Source organism: Drosophila eugracilis, unplaced genomic scaffold (assembly GCF_018153835.1).
Source record: "Drosophila eugracilis isolate 14026-0451.02 unplaced genomic scaffold, ASM1815383v1 contig_1781, whole genome shotgun sequence".
NCBI lineage: Eukaryota > Metazoa > Arthropoda > Insecta > Diptera > Drosophilidae > Drosophila > Drosophila eugracilis.
Window position 1 is genome coordinate 13,310 of NW_024572623.1, and position 15,349 is coordinate 28,658.

At 45.4% G+C, this 15,349-nt stretch overlaps 2 protein-coding genes across 2 annotated transcripts; both read left to right on the forward strand.

Moving 5' to 3' along the window:
• The first annotated feature begins 9,067 nt into the window (after window positions 1-9,067).
• Window positions 9,068-9,512, forward strand: LOC108113486. Its single transcript, XM_017224072.2, has one exon. The coding sequence runs from the start codon at window positions 9,068-9,070 to the stop codon at window positions 9,488-9,490; it is 423 nt and encodes a 140-aa protein (XP_017079561.2). The 3' UTR covers window positions 9,491-9,512.
• A 180-nt stretch (window positions 9,513-9,692) lies between these two features.
• On the forward strand, window positions 9,693-10,901 carry LOC108113495. The gene has a single exon (XM_017224080.2). The coding sequence runs from the start codon at window positions 9,737-9,739 to the stop codon at window positions 10,160-10,162; it is 426 nt and encodes a 141-aa protein (XP_017079569.1). The 5' UTR covers window positions 9,693-9,736; the 3' UTR covers window positions 10,163-10,901.
• Window positions 10,902-15,349: the final 4,448 nt, after the last annotated feature.

Below are 15,349 nucleotides of genomic sequence, written 5' to 3' on the forward strand. Positions count from 1 at the left end.
AAATATGCAGTTATACGTCTTCAACAATAGAGGGCGTAATGAATATTATGTAGAATAAACAAACATTTTTTGAACACTTGCCAACGCCGAGATTAACCGAAATTTGACAAAACATAGAAAAAAGACATTTTGAAAATTTTTATGAATTCAAAATTAAGAAATATTAGAATCAAAAATATATGTAGGATCAGATTTCTAAAAATGTTTGCAAAGCCAAATTAAGGAGGGGAAATCGTTGCAATAAGAAATTACAAATATTTAAAGTCACTGAGAGAATATTTCTTGCTTATTTTTAAGGGGTTCACTTTCGATCCGTGCCACAGGGGGAACTTGTCCGAGTCGTCGAAGAAGAACGCTGCGTCGCACAAATTACATTAAAAATTCAAAAATTCATAAATTCATGACGTGTCGCCGTGCCCCTTGCACCCCTTCCCAACCCCTTCTATGACACCCCCCACCACCCACTCGGCAACTCCTTTGTTGCTCCTTCTGTTGTTACATGGCATTCCTCTTGGCAAAACAAAATGGCGCTGGCAGGAGTTGGCAAATGGGGCTCCGGCACCCCAGCCCCAACCCCTACACACCCCCCTTTCGAACGACTTGAGTTAATTATTCATGCAATGTCGCTGGCAGCCAGAGCGAAAGGGACAGAGAAGGACCCTTTTTAATATTTATGAACACAACCGATTCTCTAATTATAATTAGGAATTGAAAAGTTAGCACAAAGCAACAACAACAACAACGACAGCAGCGGGCACGCAACAAAAGTTTGTGTGCACTGAATCATAATTAAAGGGGGGAGCACCCCACCCCTGACGAGAAAAGGGGGGTTGCTCGATGGGGGTGAACTCCGGCAAAATGGCGCAGAGAACGGCATTTTAATGGTGGCACTCGAGCTGTGCTTGAGGATATACTCTTTCGGGAGTATCTTTAACCGGAATGGAGGAGTCGGGAGCTGGAATTTGGATATTCCGGCAACGTGCGACGTGATTCTCCGCCAGAACCACTCACGTTCTAGCCGACGGAGCGTGTCGCCAGCTTAGAAAACGCACAAAATATTGACACGATTTAATTCCTTGTTTGTTTGTTATCCCTGCCAGCAGCCCAGGACATAACCGAACGGAACGGAACCCATTTGAATATCCCAAATCCCCCCCGGCTGGCGAGCCAATCGCTTCCTGCTCTTCTAATTACCCAACAACTCAGGGGCGTAATGAAGCAGCTCGTGGCCCGATTTGCTCCACGTCACGCTTCAATTTCACCCAAAAATTGAAAAAATCAAGCCATCCCGGGAAAATTCTAATTTTCCCCCGTCTATTTGTGGCACCGCGATCGTATTTCAAATGAAACAATTGAGCGAGGGCAGTGGGCTGGCGGGGCGTGAAATTGAGGCCAATTATCGGACAGGGAAATCTTCATAACTTTCATCGAACTCGCGGGTTTTCACTCGGAAAAATCTCTCAGTTTCCTTGAGATATCTGATTTTAAAGAAATTGCACTTAAAGTAAAGCAAGCAGCTTAGCTTGGAATACTAAATAGCAATACATACAAATACTTCCTTTTTAAAGTTTATATTAACTTATTGTTTCATTTTTCCGTCAAAACACAAACTTCTCCTCCAGTGCCCCTTGTCATCTTGCGGCGGAACCTGCCACCTCGGCGAAATCCACTCCACTTGATCAGCATCTCCTCTGGATGATGGGCAGATTACGAGGGCGCTTCTATTAATAGCGGACAGCGGAGCAAACGAACCCATAAGTCAAATCGAACGGCAAGAGTCCAAAAACGTAGCCGTCCGCCTTCCCTGCACATTTCCCGATTTTCCCGGCTGTCTCCGTCTTTGTCCGCTGTTTTTTAGGGCTTAAGTGGGCTTAGCCAGCTCGACAAATGTGCAGCGGCATCCGAGTTTTGTGTCCCGTGCCTGGAGCTGTTTTATGTTTTAGCTGCCACTGCTGCAACGGCTGCATGGTGAATGCAGCACATCCAACATGCAACATGCAAAGTGGGCTTAAGTGGGCTTAACTCGCTGCAGCAGGGCGCGTTTTATTTTCGGCTGGAATTTCCCCGCTGCAGTTCATAATTTCCCGCCATCGACTGCAGTTGATGTCGCCTTCATTTGTCTCAAGTTCAGCGAGGCTTTCCCGCTCTTCCCGCTTTCCCTGCCACTTTCGCTTTCCATCCATTCGCGCCATTAAGTTAATGCCTCGAATGTCCTTGCCGCGAACGTCTTTGCCCTCCCCCCTCCTTGTACTTTGCCGAAATTAAAGTGTTTCCCCGCGACATTTACATACAGCATTTAGCAAACATATGGCAGCGAGTAACTTCATTTATTTCGTGGCAGCCACCCCGTGGCAGAGGGAATGCCATTGGAAAGCTGGGCTGGGCTGGGCTGGGCGCAATATCCATAAAATGCGAAGATAACCATAAGTCCTGTTTAAGTCGCCTGTTTTGCGGCCATTGGGGCGGGGAATTCCGCTGCAGAGGGTGCACTCAGAGAAAAACTATATAACATAGGTTAGGTTTTAAGAAATAAATTTTCTGTAATCGATTCTACAAGCAACATTTAAATGATCATCATAAAATGAAGTGAAGATATTCCCATATATTTAAGTACATTTCTCCCAGTGTACGTATGTGCCTGGGGTGTGCGTAAACGTCCATCCTGCCGCAGGACCCCCTCTTGCTCAGCTCCCTTGCTGTTCTGCTGTGTTGGTTCATCTACATAGCAATAAAATAAGAGGCGCTTCTCCTTCTGCGGATGCTGCTGCCAAGACATTAACCTAATTTTTTATACATTTAATTTTATTTTATTTAATTTTAACACACACTCACAGGAGGGTGGGTGGTAGTGCAGTTTCCAGGGGATAGCTCCCTCTAACAAAGGGAAAATCTCTTTATAGATAGATGTGTGCTCAATATTCCGGATCAGGGAATCATCCCGAACAAACTTGATTATCCTGCGACCAGTGTCAAGTGCATTCGCGGACAGTCGTAAAGCAAACGAGGCGGCAGCCTTCAGCACGATTTTCATGGGGCTCTCCAGCGGGAAATCCCCTCCTAGTGCGCCCCGCTTTTCCCTTTTGTGCCTTTCTCGCCTTCCCCCGCCGACAATTTGTGCGAAGCTCGTGCGCATATTTCATAACTTTTCGCATAAGCTGCCCCAAGATAAATGTGCACAATCGAAAGCTGCATGGCCAAAACAACAAACAGAAAACAGGGAAGAGCCGGCGGAAGAGGATATAGAAGGGGGTGGCCAATTTAGAAGCGATTTTTGAATAACTCGACTTGCGAGAATGGTTCGTGCGCCGTTTAGACTTTCTGAACAAGATTTATTCAGCAAATGTGTTAACTTGTACATCATTTGATGGAGTTACTGGCCCGGCAAACTTTTTTGCCCCGTCTTTTTATTTATGGCAATTGGATTTGTGAGTTATGTTTTTCGGGAGGAACAAGGCTCTGCAAGTGGGTGTGGGTATGGGTGGCGTTAGCTTATGAAACTTTTTACTCTTGCCTGAAAAAAATCTAATTTAAAAGGAGTCTGCCGAGTTTAACTGCGGCTTTGGTCAGTTTTATTGTTTTCTTGGGTCCGGCTTTGTGATGAATTTGCATCTAAATCGAATGGTCGGCTCCATTAAAAGGAGTAAGGGCGTCTCCCAGGGCATGCGGTGGCATTGCATTAGCATAATCAGCTCGAAGCCGGACTCAGGGGATCAGATTTGGCTTAGCTATATGAAAAGTTTTCCTTTCAATTTAATTTCAAATATTTTTCTGCATCTCGAAGGCGTTCCGAATGGAGATTCATAACTGGAAGGGCTTACTGCGAGTGTCTCGCTGTTTGTGAATTTCGAATGGGTTAGGTATTCGCAGGGGCCCAAGGTGCACTGGATCTCCTCTCTTGACCGATTACATCCTCCCGTTTTCCATTTGCCATTCCCCATTTTCCATTTTCCGGAGGCTGCAATCTACGAGTAACTTTTACATTTAAATTTTCATTAAGTATTCTGCATACGCATAAATAAACTTGGAACGTGCTCGAAAGCACACAGCTGAATGCAGCCCACACACTCTCTCACACACACAGAGGCAGTCAGGATGTGTGCATCCTTGCACATGTATGCAAACTGACACAACAATCCCTTTGTTGTCCTGGTGGGCAGGCGGTGAGGGGCCGCTATGGGTGTGGCATGCAGATTTTCGGTGGCCCAAACAAAAACATGAAAAGTTTGCAAAAATAAATTTATATTATGTTCATAAATTCATAGAGCCGCTGGCACAGCCAGATCCTGCAAAAGGACATTACCCACACACACACTGGGAGAGAGAGGCCATGTCCTGGCCGTTTTTGATATGCAAATTTCAACAGTCGCCTCCTCCGGCTGCGTCAACACCCAAAATAACAGCCAATCAACTGTGGCAGGACATGGCCGGGCTGGAGAACGGGTGGCAGGACACTGTGTAGGCCTGGTCATGGCGTAACTCGCAGCAATCCTTTCAACATGTTGGCCTGGCTCCGCTCCGAACTGCCCCTCCTGCCTCCTCGGAGGCCATTAAAATCATCACACACCTTGGACAAAGGGTTGAACGACAGGGGAGTTGGGAGTGGGGCAGGCTGGAGTGGCTGGCAGGAACAGGACTGCGGCATGTTTGCTGTTTGCAACGTCCACACCAGGATAAACTGGCCGCAAGTCCTGGAACCACGAAGCAGGAATGCCTTAACTTTAAGTGGTAGGTTGACTTGAAGGTCTGACCTTTACCTTCTAGTTTTAAGAACATAACTGATATATATATAATGTATATATTTTTATATCCTTTTCCTTTACCATAGTCGATTCAAACCCGACGTCATAGGCGTTGTACCCTCAGCTACACAAGGCGACGAATGACAACAGCAACGCTGCCATCGATGTCCTGCTCCTGGCCTGCCTCCTTCCACGTCTCCCCCTCTGCACGATCCCCTTTTCCGGAGTGGCGACAATGTTGCTTCAAAAATATTGCCACCGCAGCACATTTCATGTTTGTTGTAGCCGGCTCTGGCGGTCCTGCTCTTCCGGCGCTGCGTGCATTTATAAATTATGCTGAACATGTAAAGTGCCATTTTGAATATGAAATTTGATGCTTTTTTAAGCCCACAGCCTGACCAGCCGGAGCAAAGGAGCACTCTCCCCATCCACCAACAGGATGTGCAGGCGCTTCACATCCTTTGTTGACTCCGGAATATTTTATGCCGGAGAGCTGTGAAACTGTTTTCTCATATTTTAATTACTTGCAGAATGCAGTGGACATTTTTCTCCATTGGCCGCGAATCTAATTTGGCCTCATCCATATTATTTTGCCATCCCATCCTGGCGGAACCCCATTTGTACTCATTTCCCGAGCGAGTTATGCGGTTCGGGGGTCAGCTGCAGCTAATGGTGAGTCATGGCTGCAATTGCTCTTAAGCCAAATTGCATTTGGCCTACTCCACCCAGGAGGAAAGCCCCCTATGCGGGCCAGAAAAAAGCGAAAAGGTCAGAAAATCAATCGACCAGCCCAGGCCAAAGCAACTAATTCATTTAAATCTAGCAAAATCTGAGAAAATCCCTGGCAACGACCTTCGGGATTTTAAGAGATTTCACGAATGTCAACCGAATGCTTCAACGCCAAAAGCGAAAGCATTCCGCCGGAGATGGGAGCGGACAGCCGGATGGTTGGGTGTCGGACGTTGGATGCCGGACACGGCCAGGAATACGGCCGGAGGCCCCCCTCCTCTCCTTCTCACTCTCGAATTCCGGGCCACGTTAAGCTAAGCAAGCAAATCACCCGGCCGCGCAACCCGTGTGAGCTTTTGGCTAAAATAGTTGGCAACACCACATTAAACAATGATGCCCACAGGCGGCGGGACAGAGACAGGGCTTGTGTAACAGAGAGAGAGACAGTGTGTGGACTGAAAGAGAGGGGGATAGCTGGGCAACAATGTGCGTGCGTGAGAAAATGAGGCAACAGCAAAAGTCGCAGAACTTTAGCAATTTGAAGCTAATATGTTGACAATCTAGCTGGAGCAGGGAAAGGACGAGGACGAGGACGAGGACGGCGACGAGGACCAGTGGCAGCATCTATGGTTATGTGAATTTAAGTCACTGCCAAAGCTGCTCGAAGAGGGGTTTGGGGAAAGTCCGAGACGGGAGGAAATGGCCCTGCTAGAGAGGAGATCAAGTCCCTGCAACTTCTAGTTAGAAAATTACTACAGTGATAGTTACTAAAACATATATATGCTATGATATGATTCTTAAAAATGGTTCTAAATAATAACAAATTAGGTAAGTAGAGTTTGCCAAGCTTAGGTTTTCAAAGTAGTTGCATCTTTCAAGACTAAAGACTTGCATTTGTGTTTTGATTGCAGATTTTTATTCAGAATATATTCCGAAAATCTGCCCACCTCTAGGCTGCCATATTTTATTGACAAATTTCTGCGACCGAATGCGTGCTGCTGGTTTTTCTTACGTTCGTATGAGTAACACAAAGCTCCCGGAGAGAGGCGGAGTGGGAGTGGCCGGCAGAGGAATCCGGGGACAACTCGTAAAAAGTGGATTTTACTGCTTAACTCTGGCACATCAAATGAAACAAATGGAAAACGCACACAGCCACTGGAGTCACGAGCGGAAAATGCGGAAAAATCAGACGGTGGAGAGGGGGGAGAGTAGAGGATAGCAAACGAGCTTTCCATATAAATTCGCCCGACGTTTTTCTGCATAAATAAAATAAAATGCAATATTTTCCGCTGCATTTCCGCTGTGGCAGCTGCAGCCGGGCCAAATCCCTCGCACAAAAGTCAGCAATCAAAACAGATTAAAATATGATTTGACAGCTCCGAAAACAAATATAAATGCAGGCAGCGACGCCATATCGCCATATAGCCATATAGCCATATAGATATTCATATCGCGTTCGGCATTGGCATTCACTTGCAAGTTTCAGCCGATTTCAGGTGGCATTTCGATATTGTTTCCATATTTAACTAGAGCCCCCGTCAGGACACTCCGGATCCGGATCCGGATATATCTTCCTGCGAAGAGGTAAGCCCGCGATTGTGCGATTGTTCGATTGTTCGATTGCCGCGTGCTGGCATTTTTATCAAAGCGCCGCCGCTGCTGCCTGATGCCTGCTGCCTATTAAAAATTTAAATCAATTTTCAATATGGATTCCGCATATCCGGCGATATCTTTGGCTGACACTTTTGTTTTATTATTACAATGCCCCATCCGGATCCATTTGCGAGTTAAGTTCCTATCGCATTTCCGCCCAGAACTGTCACCGTTTGCATCCCGTAACCCGTATCCCGTATCTTCGGAATGGATGGCGATATTCGCGGATTTGCCCGGTTTATGTTTTATGAGCCCTCCAAAGGAGGCTGCTGGTGGTAGCCTGCCCACCTGGTGGCGGCCAAAGCCGGGTGATTGCAATTATCAGTTAATAAGGACGACTAACTGACCCAAAGCAGATTTGCTGCAATTAGCCAGGCCGCAGGATTCCCGTTCGCAGGAGTGCGTAAGTCGCAAAGCCCGAAATACCGGGCAATAATTAAATTATCATTAACGATGTCGGTTTAGCAGGGTCACATGGCCAGGAAACCAGCTAAGCGGGCCGTGGCGGGGGAGTTCGGGAATCCACTTATAGTAAAGGCCATCCAGTTTTCAATGGGCTTACAAGTATATAAATGCTCTTGATACTTCCCTATAATATGTTTTTGGAATCAAATTGGTTTCTCTGCTGGAAAAGGTATCCTAAATCATTTAGTTTTGAATCTTTGATACAATAATACTTACTATCTATCTAAAAATACTTCATATTAATAATAACTAACAATATTAAAATAAGCAATAAATAAGGTTGCGAAGTAAGTCCACCCTACGTCCACTTCAAATTGAATTGCACTCTCCGAAAAATCCAGAGCCCAACCGCAAATCACAGATTTGTGCAGTTCGGACTAACAAATTGGAAATTGGAAAATGTATGAAAAGCAAAGCCGAAATGCCGCTAAACGGACTCGCAATGTAATTGTATTTGCATTTGCATTCTGGCCGAGCACAACTGTACTTGGGGGCCGTGTGGGCTGTGCAAATCCACGCAAAATGCCCGAAATTCCGGAGGGGTTGGGCTCAAATCGGACCGAGAGGGTTGAAGTGTGCTTAAATTCTCATTAGACGCATTAGTGGCGTTGACCAGCTGCCAGGTGGCAGCCCCCTCTAACCACGCCGCCCCCTCTTTGCACCTGACCATGCCCGAAATTCAATAATAATAATTGATTGCTTATTACAAACGCACTGCATATGTGTCTCAAATTTACGGGGGGGTTGGGTGGCTTTGCTAATATTTACGCATTAGTATTAGTTGTTTGCCGATGCCAGGCAACTCCCCCCACCACCCCGTAAATGCTAAATGCCGAATGCACCTGGGCAGACCGAAATCATCATTAAAGTTTAATGTTTTCATTTCGGTTTTGTGCACGCAGCAATTTTAATTATTAACTTTATAATTATGCAAAATCACGAATTACATTAGAATCACTTTGTCATGCCGATTCGGTTTACGGTCTCTTTGAGCCACTCCGAGTCACTTCGAGCTGATGTGGCACTTCCAATCAAGATCCTGTTGCCAGTCCCCCTCCCCCAAAGAGGCAGCCGCAATCATTGAGCCCTGCGGAATTCAATAATCAACTGAAAGTAATAACAGCTCTCAGATGAAAGCATGAAACTGTTTTCGAGACGACAGTGGGTTGAACTTAAAAGAAAATGAAATGTGTTTTGCTCACTAGTATTAGCTAGATAAGTCTACCTTAAGGAATATTTTGTAGTCTCATTAGTAGTTGCCCTGCATTATTATTTAATATATTATTTAATATTTATATATTTTATAAGAAATAACTGTTTGTATTTATGTACTTCCTTCAAGGCCTCACTAATTGCCGATTCGTTAAACTTTGTCCCACAGGAACATTTCTGGGAAAGCCCCGCTGTTCCTTAGCGATAAGCGCGGCCTATAAAGCCATCTCCAGCGAGCCTCCAAGCTTCAGTTCCTCAAAATTCGTGCCATGGAACCCCAGTTCGCTTTGAAAATCTGGTTTATTTTGCTGTTCGGGGAAGTGCTGGGAGAGCAACCGAAGACGACATCAAATTCCATAAGTTTTGCTCTGGAATCCATCCCCACCAAACTCCTGATCCTCTCCTGTGTGGTCGTGATCACTTTCACCTGGCTGGGCTGTGCCTACTTCATGGCCAATCGTCATCAGAAGGCAGTCCAGTATCTCCAGAGCCAGCTGGACGAACTGTGGCTGCTGCAGGCAAAGCCCTCCGTCTGGCCACATGCTCCTTTCATCCCGAAACCTAGAGAGCAAAATCCCTTGGAGTACATCACGCCAAAGGAGCCGGAGGAGCAGGAACAGGAGGCCGTTGAGGCGGAGGAGAGAGCTGAAAAAGCCAAGGCTTTTCTCGAAGCAAGAACCAAAGAAAAGTAGTAAGATGTTACATAATCTCTTGATTAAAGTCACCGAGTTTGTAGCTTAAATATAAACAATTATATAAGATAATATTTATATATAAAGGACTTGAAAATCTGATAAAGAAAGCTTTTTGGAATATCTTCAAAATCCATGAACGATCTTAAATTAAACACATTTTGAAAATCCAGTCAGCCTTGGCTAATTCTTCAAACTTTGCTGATTATTTTCAAAATTCTATAGAGTTTGAGACATGACTTTCGAATGTCTTACAATATGCTGGCCAATATGTTGACCCTGGGCTGCCTGTTGGCCCAGTTCATCCTGGGAATATCGGCGGAGAATGGGACGGTCAACTGCTCCAATCCCTTCACCGAAATCACGGCCTGCGGCCGCTTCAGTCCGAACGGATGCTGTGCCAAGGGATGTGTGCGGAATCTGCGTGGAAGATGTGTGGAGGAGCAGTGCACCGCGTCGTGGAGCGCCTGGCTACGGAAGCCGGTGACCATGAGCTGCTACTTCCACTGGTTCCTGATGATCTTCGCCGGGATTATCCTTGCTGTAATGATGGGCCTGGTGGTGTGCAATGTGGGGTTTGAGTTAAGGCGCTACTTCCGCCAGAGGAGAGCCGAGCGGTTCAGGCGCTTCAGGGACCTGAGTGGAGTCTCGATTGGATCCACTCAGTGCTAGGGCACGTGTGAGCCCCAGGACTTCAAGGATGTGGAAGCTGGGCTGGGAAGTGCCCGAGGGATTTGGCATAATCTGCAATACATTAGCGGCAGCTTTGCTCTGGATTCCAATTCAATTCTTTGGGTATCTCGGGCCAAAGCCATGTAAATTACGATTCGCCACCTCGGAAATCCTATTAGTAGTTAAAACCTGATTAGGAAATACTTGCGGCCGAGTTCGGCTCACATTTGCCGAAAGCAAATAATAATAAATGGCTCTCACATGCGGAATGCTTTGTGGATGTGCCCTCCAGGGTGACACCTCCAGTCGAAGGTGGAGTGGCGTTCAGATGGCGCTGGAGTCGAGTCAAAGGTGCAATAACCCAACCAAGGGGGCACATAAAACTAAATGGCTGCGGGTTGGCAGTCCTTCCCAGCTCCCTCCTCTTCGCACTCAGTTGCTATTGCGGTGGAGATAACACACATAAGGGTACACCTGTATGACATGCATATAGCAGCGACAATTTCAGAACTTAATTTGGTGTTAAGTTGAAAATTGAAATCAAATCACATAACTATAAAGTTGTATTTGGTGGATAGATGCACTTAACCCCTAAGATACCTAAATATCCATCTGTATCTATTTCTATGCCCTCCGCTGTATAACTGTATATATTTTTAGCATAACTGAAAGTCAGTCAGGCATGCAGCCAAAGCTAAACGCGCTGCCAACCGCGCAGAAAATGAAATGGAAAATATTGTCGGAGCTGGGAAAAGGGAAAATAAAAAGGAAATAAACGAGCCAAAAAGGAAAAGCTTTGCGAAAAGGTTGCCCATGTGTGTAGCGGGAAGGGAGCGGGCGAGAGGTCCTGGGTAGCAGATTTAGAGGTTGCTTATGTGTGATTTAGTACAGCATGCGCGAATATGGCGGCGATAATTCTTTAAAAATTGGAAATTGTTTTCCAATCGATTTCGCATTTAGCCAAAAAGCACTCAACACAAAGACACAAAACGAAAGGGCAGACGAGCGAGTGTCTTTTATAAACTTGTGTAGTTGGTGGCCCACACACACTACGGCAGACTCAGCCACCTCCCACACGTATGTGTATTTATATTTGATAAAAATGTATGAAAAATACAATATTTCGTTATTTTTCACCTGGCTGCAGCTTTGAAAAGGATTTGGCAGCTGAAATCATGGATTTGGATTTGGCTTTGGCATTGGCTTTCTGTGTAGTTTGTTTATTTCCCTGGCTTGTCAAGTGAAAAGCGTTTGAATGAATTTGCGGGGAAAGGGGAAACAAAGTGAAAGAATTTGGTATTTGGTAGCAGTGAAATTTAAATACCTTGTAACAGGAATCCTTTGATTAGATAAAACTAAATTTAGTACATTATATATATAGAAAACTCTAGGAACGTGCAAGTACTTATCACAGAAACCTCTTCAGACACTTGTTATTATTCCAAGCTAAGACCAACGTTTACTTAAGAGTTTCCTCAAAGTGTTTCTCCCTGTGCACGAGGCAGAATCAAGGCTGGCTGACTCCTCTTAACCACATCAACCACCCATCCTCATTCAGCCAAGTTTATATAAAAGCGATTCTCATTTCTTGATGCTCGTAAGCAACCAAAACATTTGCCCCCATTGTGCCAGTCCTGTGAGTCCTGCACAAAGGACTACAATGGGCACAAAGGTTAGATACACACACATAGCAGGGGGCGTGTTTCGGTTTTTCTGGGGTGGACCGAAAAAGCACAATGCGGCGAGAGGAGTGGGCGATTCGTGACATATTTTATTTGCACAATGACAATACGAGTTGCTCGGCAGGATGAGAGAGGGCGGGGAAGGACACCCGCAACCCGCCATTACACAAACACACCCTCTTTCTTTGCCCTGCCCTGCCAGCCACCCACACCAGCGCACAATTACAGTTACAGTTGGGAAAAAGGAAAAGGGCACGAAAAGGGAGGAGGGCAGGGGAAAACAGAAGCGCACAAAGTAGTAAATAAGTGCAAAGGATAATGCGAATTGAAATGACAAAACCGGAATAATCATTGGCTCCACACTCTCGAAGATACAAAGGGGGTGGGGTTCCGAGCGTGGCAGGGGACTCCCCGAATGGGGCACCCTGATAAGGGGCAAACCTTTCAGCGTTTTGCCGCCGGCTCTTGCGCACAACTTGCTGCACATTCCAGCCACACCAAGGCTGCTCTATAAAAAGTTAGTATCGCAGATAAAACAAAAGTAAGGACTCGCGACTAAGTTTATTAAATGGGAAATAACTATAGGGTTTAGAAAACCAAAGAGGCGTTTATTACCGAGTGTTTATAGGCAGTTTCTCTCGAGTTCTATCTAACAAAGTTTCTTTTTACTTTCTTATAATCATTTATTTGAATATTATTGATGGGTTTCTTGATTATCATATCATATTTTAAGCAAGGACAAGCCATCATTAAACAGCCTCACAAAAGGCCTGTTCTTCCCCTGAGCTATTTATGCCTTTTAAGTAAATTAAAATTTACTCATTTTGTTGCCAAGTCCAAGGATTGCCAAAGCCCCCACACACTGGCATCAAAATCAAATCGCGCGCATGACAATATTGTCAATTTTATTTGCCGCCATTTTTATTGCAATCTGCTGCCCTGCCCCTCTGCCGTGGACTATCCTATCCTATAATTTTCAGCTCCTTGGGCTCCAGCTATTCCTTCTATTCCCGGGCCTCGGGCCTCGTAAAATATTTTTATGTATTTTTTATTTACCCGGGGCTGCCATGCATGACCCCAATATGCGACTGGGGGACCAGAGGTCGGTGTTCAGGATGCGGGAGCCACTGCAATTGGCGGGGCAGCTCCTCCTGGTGGCCCGCTTTTAATGTGCGCCATTTTATTTGCCACAAAACCGACACACGGCACCATTAAAAAGCCATAAGCGTTGAGCCCTCGGCCTCAGTTTTCTCTTTCCTTCCGGCTCTTTCCTTTTGGCCGGACTCGCGTTTAGACGTTATTAGAATCCCTCGCTCCCCTCCTGACCCAGCATCCCATCTGACCTTCTTCTTGTCAGCCATAAACTGGGCAAACATTTTGATTACAATTTTTATGATATTTAGGTCAAAATTTGGCATCATAAAATGGCCAACAAGTAAATTTGAAATAAATAAATAAAGGCCAGTCAAATATGAGACGAGTTTTATGGCCATCATTTTTTGCCAGCAGCTGGGACATTCAGTGTTATTATCTTCGTTTCTGGGCCTTGTTTATTGAGAGAGAGAGAACAATTATTCAGCTTTCCCTAGTTAATATTTCAGCCGATTTAATGAGGCCCAAAGCTGCTGCCGTAAAAGCGGCTCAGCAATTGAAATTTAAATAGTCGTCGACTCATTAAGCCGAAAACCCTTTGTCTAAGCAGGTGCCACAGACACAGATCCTTCTCGAGGAGACGGGCAATAAGACCTGACATATGGCCCAAGTGAAAGTCAGTTAATGGGGATATCCAGGGACAGGGGGTTGGGGGCTGGGGGCTGGGGGGCAAATCCGAACCCAAACTGTGTGCCTGGCAGATAAGAGCGTCGAAGATTTATTGCCAACGCAATGAGTTAAGAAAGACAAGTACCTAAGGGAAAAATACAGCAGCCCCAAGATGGAGACCATGATGATGATGATGACGCTGGCTGGATGGCGATGGAGATGGAGATGATTACGATGACGAGTTTGTATGTTGCAAACAAAGAAGCGGGCCAGCAATAATAATGATGAAGCTGCCGCATACTGACAAAGTAAATGATGGGGAATCAGCCAAGAGCTGGGGCTCCGAGTAAAACAAGAGCAGAACTTGCCTGGTTGCTCGACTGGTTCTCTGATTGTCTCTATGCGAAGTGAGGGGGCTCCAAATGGCTGAGGGATACAAGATCCAGGGGGTGGGATAGGCAAATAATGGCTGACAGCATGCGTCGTGTCTTAAGACTGTTTCAAGATGGCGTTTCTTTTGCCAACAACAAGTTTCAGAGATGCCAAAAGATCTCAAGATGAAACACTTTCTAATTCGTGTACTTACTAAGCAGGCTATAAAAATAAGAAGAAGGCAAGATATCATTCAACAAATTTATCTGAAATTGTAACTTCTTAGGATAGGTTTTAAGGTTTTACTGGTACTACCTCAAAGTGGTAAGTCTCAGCTAGAATTTTGTATCCAAAACATTAGTTGGTTATGAACAGACTTTAGGCATTTATATGTTTCCCATCACAGCACATCATTTCGTTTTTCTTAACAATACTCCTCTGCGTGACTCACGTTGCTATCGCTGTGCTTCCCCGCACCCACATCCAAAGATATATATATACTCTCATATATATATAAACATATATAGGAAGTTGATTTTAATTGCGGCTCATCCATTATGCGGCCTGTTTGGTCTGCCCTGCCTGGTTGACGGGCTGAGCTTGATTAACAATAATTAGGCTCGGCATTAATTACGCCGAAAAGTTAATTACGCGAGTATGTGTGTGTGCCGAAACATAAATGCTGATAGCGAGGACGAAGCGAAAACTCCACCAATGTCTTTAATTTGGCCAGAAGATCTGCCAATTTCAAACCAAATTGAAAGGCAGAAGCCGGAATAGAGACAATAATAGAGTTACTAAAACAGCTGGAGAGCAACTTATTAACCCTTTGACTCCCCAGCAGGCCAAATCCACCCACGCTCGGAGGCGGCAATAAAATCAATCTTATTAAAACATTAACAGCGGGCAAAGGGGAATAAAATAAATCAAATGGTCGCCGGGTCGCAGTTTGGCCCCCTTCACCTCCCCCTAAATGGACGCTTAACGCTGCGGGAAATCCCATTTCCCCCGATTTTCCCTCTTCGGGCACTTTATTAGCCGCCTTCAATCAAGGCGGGCAGCATATGAAATTCAAATTTGATGCCTCGAACCAGGAGCGAGCAAAAACCAACCCCTCGACGCGGATGTCCTTTTATTATTATTTTTATTGTGCGGTGATTTTCCGGGGGGTTGTCACTTAGGCGGTGGTCGGCGGGGTGCATATAAATGCGACATAATTTCGCTGTAATGAATAAATTGATGGATGGATCTTTTTGCACCAGGTCCACCTTGGAATTAAGCACTTGCCCACCACCACCACCCGAAAGAGCTGGAAGCGGGAGAGCAGGGCTCCTTTTTGGGGGGAGGAAAAGCTGCTTTAAATTAAGTTCCC

Coding starts and splice junctions, on each gene's coding strand:
- LOC108113486 (XM_017224072.2), top strand. CDS start 9,068: ATGGAACCCCAGTTCGCTTTGAAAATCTGGTTTATTTTGCTGTTCGGG.
- LOC108113495 (XM_017224080.2), top strand. CDS start 9,737: ATGTCTTACAATATGCTGGCCAATATGTTGACCCTGGGCTGCCTGTTG.